Source organism: Sphaerodactylus townsendi, unplaced genomic scaffold, assembly GCF_021028975.2.
Source record: "Sphaerodactylus townsendi isolate TG3544 unplaced genomic scaffold, MPM_Stown_v2.3 scaffold_301, whole genome shotgun sequence".
NCBI classification, from domain to species: domain Eukaryota; kingdom Metazoa; phylum Chordata; class Lepidosauria; order Squamata; family Sphaerodactylidae; genus Sphaerodactylus; species Sphaerodactylus townsendi.
The window spans coordinates 2095-14363 of NW_025950475.1; the positions used below are offsets into that span (position 1 = coordinate 2095).

At 46.5% G+C, this 12269-nt stretch overlaps 1 protein-coding gene across 1 annotated transcript; it reads right to left on the minus strand.

Moving 5' to 3' along the window:
* Positions 1-2852: 2852 nt before the first annotated feature.
* Positions 2853-12263, minus strand: LOC125425343 (GEM-interacting protein-like; the record flags this gene model as incomplete). Its single annotated transcript, XM_048482956.1, has 6 exons — positions 2853-3531; positions 6630-6753; positions 7887-8175; positions 9287-9483; positions 9689-9826; positions 12069-12263. Coding segments are annotated over 6 exons (1299 nt in total), but the record flags the coding sequence as incomplete, so codon positions are not given.
* Positions 12264-12269: the final 6 nt, after the last annotated feature.

The following is a 12269-nucleotide window of genomic DNA, read 5'->3' on the forward strand; positions in this document are numbered from 1 at the left end:
CTGGTAAAACAGGCTTTTGAGGCATTCATCTTTCTTTCTCCAAAATGAGGCAATGTGATTGATCCTGCCAGGTATATGGAATAGGGGAAGGAAATTTTGAAACTGGCTTCTATGACAATCTTGTTCTGCCCCCCAAGTGAATCTGTTTGAGGTGCCCTGTACTTGGCTAGAACAGAATGGGGGAGACACAAGCCAGGTTCAACAGTTCTTACAATGGGTTTATAACTGGAGAGAAACAAGACCCTAACTCCTCTCTTGGGTCTATCTAAGTCAGAGTACTTGCTTGTCTTGAGCAGGTTTGAAACTGCTCAACTGTGTCCTCTCTTGGTTGCTTTCAAGAAAGTCCACTGTGTCTTGCTTCCTTTCCGTTCTTTCAGTCTTTTTCTAGTTTTAACTGCGGTTAACTTGACTTGTACTCTATGGACCACCATATACTAATATGGACGTCACAAATATTCTGGTTTCCAACTACTCTTAACACCTCTCTCAGACTGATTGACTAAAACTAAAACAGGGGATTGCTGGGTAAAGAAAGGAAACTGCCTATTGCAGTGGTGGCGAACCTTTGGCACTCCAGATGTTATGGACTACAATTTCCATCAGCCCCTTCCAGCATGGCCAATTGGCCATGTTGGAAGGGGCTGATGGGAATTGTAGTCCATAACATCTGGAGTGCCAAAGGTTCGCCACCACGGGCCTATTGGGAAATGTCTTAAAGGGACAGCGGCTAACTAAAATACCCTCCCATAGAAGACTTAACAATGAACTAAAACCATGCTAACTATGGGGAAACTAAAGCTTAATGGGGAAATAAAAGCCTCTGTGGGGGCATAACAAATCTATTTGCCTTCTTGGAGGGTCAAGTTAAGCTGGTAAAAACAATGAGAACTTCAGGAAAGTACAGCTAGTAACTAAGGTGACAGAGTCATAATTTAGACTTTCATAAAGTGTTTATCAAATATAGAAGTATTTGATGGGTAGAAGGCAGGAAGGCTAAACCACCAGGGATCTCACCCTGCTGTGTTTAATTGCTGATGCTCTTACAAAAGTCTCTCCAAACTACTAGGAAAGAATTTGCATCTCTTTCTTTAGTCCAGTCATGATGGTGAAAGAATGTGCAACCCTGGTATTGCAGAATGGGAAATATTTCACAGCAACTTCAGTAGATAAGAGGCTCCAGCCTAACATCCACAGATACATGTGTAGTGGCTAGGACAGCAATGATATTCAGACGTTTAGAGTCAACCATTCTTCAACTATTGGTCCTGCAAGTTGACTCTGTACCTGTTGAGGTGCTATTTTTTAATTGTGTTTACTGGATTTCTTTTTGTACAAATGCCACTAAAGGTACTCTGATGGTAACAAATCTTTAGGTGTATGCCAAGTTGCTTGTGAAGCCAACACAGCTCAATATTTATGACTTTCTTACATTTATAAGATGTTCTATCCCCTGCTTGAAGGGTTGTCAACCTCCACTTGCCACCTGGCGATCTCCTGCTATGATAATTGATCTCCAGACAACCAAGATCAGTTGCCCTGGAGAAAATGGCAGCTTGAGAGGGTGGACTCTGTGGCACTATATCCTGCTGAGATCTCTCTTCAGGCTCCACCCCCAAATCTCCAGAAATATCCAAACAGGAGATAGCAACCCTACTCACAAAACAGGTACAGGCCTCAGAAGGTGGGAGGGAATCCCATGCATGTACTGGTAACATCTGGTACTATAGGGTCGCCAGCTTTGGGTTGGGAAATACTTAGAGATTTTTTTGAGGGGGGTGGAATTTGAGGAGGGCAGGCTTGTAGAGAAGATACATTCTTCCAAAGAGACACTTTTCCCCAGGTGAAGTTATTTTTGTCACATGGAGATTAGTTGTAATCCCAGGAGATCTCCATCTGCCGCCTGGAGGTTGGCAACCCTGTTAGACATGTACATCCAATTTTCAGCATGAAAGTAATGTTTGTACAGGAAATTTATCTTAAGTGTGGTGGCAAAAGCCTTAAAGAAAAATCAGAACAGCTGCATGGCTATTATAACTGGTCAGCATCTCAATCAACCCCACCCCCTTTACAGCCAGGCATCCTTACAGCCAAATGCCCTGCTTCCCTTTGACTCCCCAAGTATAACACATTTAAAACCTTTGTTCAAAATCCTCCGCCAAGCACAGCTGATTCTGCAGAAGTCCATGTAGGTTCCACTGCGCATAACAGCAGAATATAATATTGACTATGGAACTTAAATTTCCTGATTTCAGACTTTGATTTTGTTTTTACAAAGGACATTTCTGGTTCTTAAGATTACAAAGAAATATTTGAAAGCATGCAGACAACATCTGCTGAATCTCAGGAGACCAACCAGTGGCTAAATAAGATTTCCAGTGATCAGTGATGAAGTTTCAGTGCCTTCTATGAAAAGCGGGAGCAGAATAAATAAATTATGCACAATCGTAAAAGCAGAATAAATTATGCAAAATATGATAAATGCAAATTTGCATAATTCATACAGGTCACAGAACTCACCTTTCCAGATGCAGACTAAAAAAAAAAGGTGCAGAGTAGATCCAGCCAATCTAACCCCATCCCCCACTATGAATTCTCCGAACAGCGTGGCATGTCACCTTTTCCAAGCACGTTCAGTCCACTTTGAAAACCCACCCCACAGTCACGTTGGCTCTTCCCAGCACCCCTGCCCCAACGTTCCTCAAGGCAGCTGCTTTCCGCAACAAGTAGGCCATGCTTGCAACTCCATTGGGACTCAAAGCAGTGTCCTGCCACTCCAAAGGCTCTGCCACCTGCCCTTTCCCCACCCCCACATCCTCCTGAGCACCCCCAAAAGAACTTAGTTTTTCCTTCGAGACTGTAGAAGTAGACTTCCAGGATCAATGCCCTCTCCCCTTGGCAGCTTGTACTGCTAGGTTTTTAGCCACTAGCTTGAAGTCTGGGGCAGACATGCACATTACACTTAAAACAGGTGGGTGGCAAAGTCTGGAAAGAGAATCACGTGCGGGAGAAAAGCCCAGGGCGGTTGCTTCTCTGACGTTCAGGAAGGACATGGAGATATTCCACTTTTGCATGGAACGGCCTCTCCAAGAACTGGGTCTCTAGCCTTCTAGCCAACCTGCGGTGTCCCAAAAGCTCTTTTTCATGCATCCTCACAATGTGTTTGCAGGTTTTTCCCCTACAGCGCTGTTGCCTCGTCAGACTGGCAGCAGCCTTGGTTTCCATTGTGAGGCTGGAGCTTGGCAACTATCCTGGCAGTCTGTGGGGTGATCTCAAAGCGCTTGTGCCGCCCTCGGGTGTCTGGCGAGGCACTACGGCTGCTCGAACCCATCGAACCCACATCGAGGAGGTTGCCTATTGCCTCTGAGCCAGACAGGGCAGCAGCCAGCAAGGGCAGGCTGGAAACTCTGGGGATGAAGGCATGAGCATATTTTACAGGCACCCGGCAGAAACGCGTTCGGGACTGCCTGCTGATGACAGCCCCCTGGTCAAGTGTACAGTCCTCTGTGTCATCATCATCCATGCAGTTCAGCTCTAAGTGAGAGAAGGAGACATTAGGGAGGGTGACAGCATAAGATCCAGGTATATATACTCCACTTGCTTTCCTTTCCTACTATCAGATCCTCTGAAAATGCCAGCCACAGATGCAGGCGAAATGTCAGGAGAGAATGCTGCTGGAACACAGCCATACAGCCCGGAAACTACACAGCACCCCAGTGATTCAAGCCATGAAAGCCTTCGACAATAGCATAAGATCCATTGGAGGTAACATCTAGAATTGCCAACCTCCAGGTGGGGGCTGAAGATCTCCCCGAATTACAAATGATCTTCGGATGACACAAATCAGTTCTCCTGGAGCAGGGGTAGGGTACCTGTGGCTCGAGAGCTGCATGCGGCTCTTCTGCCCTTGCACTGTGGCTCCACGAGCCGAGCTGCTTGCCCCATCCTTGCCCGCCCTGCAGGCAGCAGGGCGGGCGCACTAATTGCCCGCGGCCGGCTGGGCCACGCTGCGGGCTTCCCCTCTCGCCTGCCCCATTGGAGCGTGGCGGGCGCTTTCCCGGCGGCCGGCAAGGCCGAGCTGCTTGCCCCATCCTTGCCCGCCCTGCAGGCAGCAGGGCGGACGCATCCATGCGCTTCTCAGAATGAGCGGAGTAAAAGGTAAAAAAACCCCAATATATACAGTGTTATCTTTATTTTAAATGTCAAAAATTATTTGCGGCTCCAAGTTTCTTTTCCCGTGGAAAACGGGTCCAAATGGCTCTTTGAGTGTTAAAGGTTTCCTACCCCTGTCCTGGAGGAAGCAGCTGCTTTGGAGGATGGATTCCATGACATTATACCTCCACTGGCGTAATGCCCATTGGACAAGGTGGGCAGCTACCCAGGGCATCACCTTGTGGGGGGGCATCAAAATGCTGGCTTCGTTTTTGGGTATTTTTGTGGTTTTCCATTTTTGGCCTGCAGGGGGCGCAGTTTTTAGGCTAGCGGCACCAATATTTCAGGGTATCATCAGGAGACTGTTCTTATGCTACCCCCCAAGTTTGGTGAGGTTTGGTTCAGGGAGTCCAAAGTTATGGACCCCCAAAAGGAGTGCCCCTATCCCCCATTGTTTCCAATGGGAGCTAATAGGAGATGGGGGCTACAGTTTGAGGGCCCATAACTTTGGCCCTCCTGAACCAAACTGTACCAAACTTGGGGGGTATAATTAGGGCAGTCTCCTGATGAGACCCTGAAAGTTTTGAGACTGTGCCTTCAGAAATGTGCCTCCCACAGCCTGCAACCCCCATTGACAGCAATGCAGAAAACTCAATGCAGAACAAAGATTCTTGGGCAAATTTCTAGGATGTTCCTTCAGGGGGTGCATTTTTTGATGTATCGGCACCAAAATTTCAGGGTATCATCTGTAGATGTTGGCACCCCCCAAGTCTGGTGCAGTTTGGTTCAGGGGGTCCAAAGTTATGGACCCTCAAAGGGTAGCCCCCATCTCCTTAGCAAAGAATGGGGATGGGGCACCCCCTTTGAGGGTCCATAACTTTGGACCCCCTAAACCAAACTGCACCAAACTTTGGGGGTACCATAAGGACAGTTTCCAGATGATACCCTGAAATTTTGGTGCCAATACATCCAAAAATGCGCCCCCTGCAGGAACATCCCAGAAATTTGCCCAAGAATCTTTGTTCTGCATTGAGTTTTCTGTATTGCTGTCCATGGGGGTTGCAGGCTGGGGGAGGCATTTCTGAAGGCACAGTCTCAAAACTTTCAGGGTCTCATCAGGAGACTGTCCTGATGATACCCCCCAGGTTTGGTGCAGTTTGGTTCAGGAGGGCCAAAGTTATGGACCCTCAAAACTGTAGCCCCCATCTCCTATTAGCTCCCATTGGAAACAATGGGGGATAGGGGCATCCCCTTTGGGAGTCCATAACTTTGGACTCCTTGAACCAAACCTCACCAGACTTGGGGAGTAGCATAAGGACAGTATCCTGATGATATGCTGAAATTCTGGTGCTGATATGTCTAATAATGCACCCCCTGCAGGCACCAATGTCCTGGTGCAAAAAAATTGGTTGTGGTGGAGTGGCTGCCCGGGGGGGGGGCATCCAACAGGTTTTGCCCAGGGCTACAGTTTGCCCAGGGCTGCCTCGTTACACCCCTGTATACCTCACTGAAATCCCTTCTCTAACCAAATCCCAGCCTCCACCCCCAAAATCTCCAGGAATGGGCTGAATTTAGAGTTGGCAACCTTGGTACTGTCTCCAAAGGCAAGGCAGCACAGAAGATGTTGGTCTAAAGAGTGAGCTGAGCCAACATTTTGAATTCTGGTTTGTCCCACACTACTGCACATGTCACGTGGCTTTTCTTATTCCTCAGCTGTTTTGGTTTTGCTGCCCTGAGCCCTGCACTAACAACATCCTCCCTCTTCCTGTCACACAACTTTGATGTCACACGCAGGGACACTGCCAGAGGGACACATAGGATCCCATGTCCCTGGGACATGCCTTCTGGTCACATGTGTGTGTGTGCAGAATCACCCCCCACACACACACACACATGGTACCAACCAAGCCGGCGGCAGCAGCAGCAACCTGAAAATTTCAGTGAGTGCATCGTGGGGGTTGCAAGGTGGGGTGAGGGTGCTCGTGGTCCGGTGGGCTGGAGGGTGCTCGTGGGCTGCACCTTACAAGCCACCAACCCTCCAGAGCCAGAGCCCATGCTGGCATGCCGACTTGGCCCCTTCCAGCCTGCCCAACAGTAGACCTGGGGCCCTTCTGGCCTGCCTAGTAGCAGACCTGGGGGGTCCTCTGTGAGATTGGCAGATGGCTCAATCTCTCTCCCCTCCCCCATATCTAGAGAAAATGGAGCCTGTGAGTGTGTGTGGAAAACTCAGATTTTGCCTTGGGCTCCATTTTTTCTAGATACACCTCTGGTCACATGCCTTCTTGTCAGACACATATAGCTTATTAATTCCCATGCTTAAGTCAGGTCAGGGCAGCATGGGAATACCTGGAGTTTATGAGCAAAATGGGCTGATGGTTTAGAGGGAATGAGAGAGCTGCACGATATATTTCTCCCACTTGTCTACCAAATATGGGACAATACTCTTGCAAATGCCCAACCTATATATAGCAAAAATTTACCTACGCTGTCTCTGCTCACAGTGGAGTGGGTTTGCTCCATAAGCTGCTTCTGGCTGGCACTGGTGGATGAACAGTTCTCAGCTACATCATCATCCTCATTCCGGTACAACTCAGAGGGGGGTTTCTGTTGGAAAAAGACAAAGAGTTTCACCAGTCTGCATCAAACTCCCTCTTGCCACCAGAAAATGAAACCAACAAATCAAACAAAATCCACAGGATGTGAGAATGAAATGAACCCTTGCGCGTGTGAATGGGGGAAATATAATTACAATTTTTTTAAAAATCTAAATGGCACATAAAAAAAATTATATTCTTCATGGCTGCAGAAAGACAATCCAAACTGGACCCTTACAGTGCAATACTAAACAGAGTTGCACTCATCTAAGCGATCTGAAGTACATGGGCTTAGAATGGTGTAACAGCTACACTGAATATCTTCAGATTTCCTTTGTTTCCCTGTCACTCTCACCTAGCGGTGTATCTAGGGAAAGTGTAGCCCGATGCAAAATCTGAGTTACATGCACGCACGCACGCATGCACGCACGCACCCCCATATGGGCAGCCGCCCTCCCTCATCACAACCAAACAACTTTTTTTGCACCAGGTCTTGAAGTCAGTGTATGGACCCAGGAAGAAGGAGGAGGGATATGGGGGGGGGGGTTTCTGCCCCCCCAGATGGGCAGCTACCCTCCCCCACCAAGACCAAGCTTTTTTTGTACCAGGTCTTGAAGTCAGTGTGTGGACCCAGGAGGAGGGGTATGGGGGGCAATTTTCCGCCCTCCATGTGACTAAATGGCCACTGCCAGGAGACATTTGCCCCATATGTACCCCTCGGCGGTACGCCCCTGCTCCCACCTTTGAGAAAGCCATTTGCAGTACTTGGCTTCCATGCCATGATTACCATTCCCCTAAGCAGTATCTAAAGCAGTAATCCTCAGCCTTTTTGTCCCTGTGGGCACCTTTGAAATTCTAACACAAAGTGTCATAAAATATAAAATGACTTCTGCAACCACAAAATGATAAGGGGTGAGGTCATGCATAATTATCAGTAACTCTGCAACTTTTTAGGCAGAAGCTTTAACAAGATACATTTTTAAATTCTTGTTTTAATTTTTTTTCTTGCTTAAGCACAGTTTTCCTTTAACCACAAGTTTCTTGTGCTTCAGTGGCAACTGCTGCCAAATCAACAGGAACCTGTGGGTGGAAACACGGAACCTGAGAAGGCAGATATTTGAGGATCCCCCCTCCACTTCCTACCTCTGAAGAAATGTCAATTTCTCTTGCGTTGCGTGGAAGACCTTCACTGGTAGTTCCTCCTTGCAAGGAATTTTCCCGCTCACAGAACCCAGTCGAAGGGAGGTCATCCATCCCAAAAACTTTCTCATAGTTGAGGATGAGAAACTCAACCAGCTGGGACTGATACCCTGATTCCACAAGGCACAACATGGACACATCGTTGGTGGTGGGAGGGTGGATCAGTGTAGGGCCAAAGATGATCCCAAGGTTGTTGGGAGACATTTTGTTCTCTTCGTATCTCTCAGCCACCCTTGGAGGGAGAAAGACAGTCACCAAGGACTCAGTATGTTTGTCCTCAGCTTGAACAATATTTCAGAAATAACATGAAAGTGTTTGGTGCAGTATGTTGTATGCCATTTCATAGGCACTATTATCTTGCGATGAAATAGAGTCAGGATTTACACAATCATAAACAACATGCCCATGGGCCATGGGCATGGTAGGGTTGAGATAGCTACTAGTTACAGCAGTTGTCCAGGAGGTGCTGTGATAACTTACAGAATCAAATTCCATGCAGCAAGCTCCACAGATATGCTAGAAACTCTAGCTGGTGTAAAATGCAGATACAAGAGTCCTTACAGGGACTCCATGGGAGCACGCTTTCCCCCAGTGATCTGCCAACTGCACTGGCTTCAGATGGAGTACCAGATCAGGTTCAAGGTCTTGATATTAACCTTCAAAGCCCAAAATGGTCTAGAACCTTCATATCTTCAGGGCCACCTCTCCCCATATGTTTCCCAGAGCCCTTGTTTGGCGAGCAACACTGGTGGTTCCTGGCCTGAACAATGCCCAGCTGTCTCCAACCAGGACAAGGACTTTTTTTGATCTTGGCCCAGTTTGGTAGAAGACTCTGTCAAATGAGATCCAGACTCTGAGGGACTTACTGTAATTACACAGTGTGTGTAAGATGAAGCTGTTCTGCCAGGCTTATGGTTCAGGGCAGAATGGGTTTACCAACTAGCTAGCAACTCCCTTTTTCTCCTTTCTTGCTCTCCCCTTCCCTTTTCCCCCTTCTTTTCTCTACTTTTCTTTTGCATCCCCCATCTCCATTTCCCCATTGTTATCTTTCCCCTCCCCACTCCTTTTGAATTATATCTGAATGTCCGGTTGGTGGGGGCAGGGGGCTGAGATAGCAAATCTCCCTGAGTTAAACTGAGTGGTGCCAAGATGCTATCATGGCCAAGTGGCAGGACTGATGGGAATTGTAGTCCATGAGCATCTGGAGAGCCACAGTTTGCAGACTCCTGTTCTAGACCTTACTGACTCCAATGTACTTAGAAAAGTGTAACACTGTTTAAAACTACACTACCAATATTTCCTGCAATATAAAGATGTGGGTCCACTGCCAGCTCCCTTGTTACCTGTACAGGTGAGCAATGATGTGCCGTAAGGTGTTATAATTCGTGGCTGGCAATTTACTCAGGATATCCTTTGTGCTCTTGATGGGATCAGCCAGTGTCTCAGAATCATCTCCAGCCCTACCTTCAAGTTTTGGCAAGTTCTTTGCAAGGGCAATGAAATCATCGTAGAGCTTGTATGGAAGCACAGGGCTGGACAGCTGAAGCATAAGGAAACAAGGGTCAGAAGTGCGGACTGTCTGGGTCTGGACTGGACTGGATGTTTGCAAATGTTTTCAGCTTCCAGGTTTAGGGATTTGTAGCTTGATTGGCATGTACTGTCCACTAAAGACTGAACTGTAAGAGGAGCTGCTTTCAGGATTAAGGAAATGGGGTGCTAAGGATATCTCTGTGTCTGTTCCTTACCACCTTAAGAAAATGTTTAAGGACTCCGGTGATGTCGTGAGGTGAATGATCTGACAGCTCCACCAAGCTCCGGCCATTTTCGAAGGCCTGGCACAGCTTCTCCATCCGTGCTTTGGCCCCACTGACTCGGTAAATCCCCTGCATGGAGGAGATAAAGGATAAATCAGTAGGGGGACATCTTGACTAAGGAAAATGGTGATGTTGGAGTTTAAAAGATAATCTCTCTGAGCAGAAGTGAGGTGCTAGTGGCATGGTGGAGAGGGGATGGATGTTCAAGCAGTCAGTTGTTAGCTAATACCCTTTTGTAAATGCTTTGTAAGACATGGTTTTTAAAAGTTAGCAAAAGAAATCCAGTGACCCCAGCATGCTGCTGTTGTTCACCGCCCTGAGCCTTCGGGAGAGGGCGGTGTACAAATCAAATAATACAATACAATACTTCTCACCTAGCACCACAACAAATCCGTTTGCCCCTGCTTTTGTGCTAGTAAAGGTACAAGGATAAACTGAAACAGATCTTTTACTGAACTACTTACTAAAGAGTTATTGTGACATGAAGTTTTTTTAAAAACAACAGCCCACTTTGTCAGATGTAAGAAGTGGATTGTTTATCTATATACCATGTTTCCCCGAATATAAGACAGTGTCTTATATTAATTTTTGCTCCCAAAGATGTGCTATGTCTTATTTCCAGGGGATGTCTTATTTTTCTGTGTTCTGTTCATTGGGCATGCTTCCAAACAAAAACTTTGCTATGTCTTACTTCCAAGGGATGCCTTATATTTTGCACTTCAGCAAAACCTCTACTATGTCTTATTTTTAGGGGATTTCTTATATTTGGGGAAATGGTACCTATATTGGAAATCAGAGGCATGACTATAGAGAGAAATATTGAGAGGCACAGGCTGTGTCAACAGAGTAGGTGAGAAGGGCATTTTTTGAGGGAACAGCTTGGTTGCAAAGAGGTGAGGAAAACTGCTTTTACTTTTTCTACCCATTCATTAAGGCTTTTATAGAGACTAGGGGCCTGTCCCTGATTGTTGCACTTGCAATAGTTAACACTAACAGTACTATGAATACCGAATGAGCAGTTCTGCCTCCTGCGAAAAGAATTGCAGCAATACCTGATGAAGCAACTGTAACATTAATAATCCTTTTTTGAAAGATCTGCTAAGCCCCCATTGGGGGCAAGTGATGCTCTGCCCCCAGGTCCCATTGCCCACCACAGCCCTGAGTGGTGAGCAGGGAAAAAACAGAATCAGGCGCTTACTAGAACTTTATACGGGAGGTGACAAAGGGTAACTCTCGAAAATCACCAGAAACTCTATGGTCTTATCATAGGGGTTTTTTGGATGATTTCTAAAATTACTTGAAACTTCCTATATAGACATCCAGTACGTACATTTATGTGTGTTAGCCACCCTGAGCCTAGGATATTAAATCAAATTAAAAAATACATGAGGCTGTATTTTTTCCAGTGACACTGTGTCTTGCCCCCACAACCCTCCTGCTGATTGCAAGGCACTGCCTGGCTACCCTATTTTGGGGCAAACTGTAAGGAAAACTAAATATATAACACATTTTATTTATTTATTTATTATTTAGATTTTTATACCGCCCTATCCCTAAACCTACCTTTATTTCAGTGGGGATCCATAGTAACTTCCATTGTACTACTATCCTCCATTTTGTCCTCACAACAACCCCATGAGGTAGGTCTGGCTAAAAGTGTGTGACTGCCTCAAGGTCACCCAGCAAACTTCCATGGCAGATTGTGGATTCAAGTATTAGAAACACACGATAAGTTGCTTAAAAGCTGCCTTATTACATGTTCCCTATTGTGGAGATACTGGTTCAGAATGTTCCCGCATCCTTCATTTTTGGCAGTACAACTCCCATCATCATCTTGAGGTTGGTGGCCAATTTCTAAACACCTAGCATTATTTTCTGACAAGTTATGCCTACTACACTCAAAAACCTTAACTTCTAATGCAAATAACATCAAGGGTAAAGGTCTGGTGATAATCTGGACCAGGATAGTCCAGTCCCCTTCATTTTTGGCAATGGAATTCCCACAAACAAATTGGAATTCCCACAAAAATTGTAGCCAATTTTGAGATTCCTGGCTTTATTTTTTGATGAATTATCCCTGCCACAAATGAACAGGCAAATGGACAGGTGGATCTCTTTTTTTTAATAATAGCAGGGCAACAGCGGCGGCGGGGGGGGGGGGTGTTGCATAGGGGGCCCAGATGGAGTCTTTGTCTGGGGGCCAACAGTGGCTCTCAGAAGCCTTGTTAAGGATAGGTGCCCTTCTGCTGCTAGTTTCAGAGAATTAGGAGCAAAGCTGTGAGGGATCTTTAATATAGAGGACATGAATTACCTGCACTCCCAGGCCACGAGCTTCTATCTCAGAGGTACACTTCACTACGATGAATGGCACCTCCTCCTGAAAATCCCGTGGCACTTGAGTGAAATCCACCCCAAAGAGCGGCACCCGAGCTGGTAGTTTCTGATGACCACATTTAATGAGAAGGCTCTCTAAGCATTTCTTGTGACAGGTCAGGGAGCACTGTGAATGACC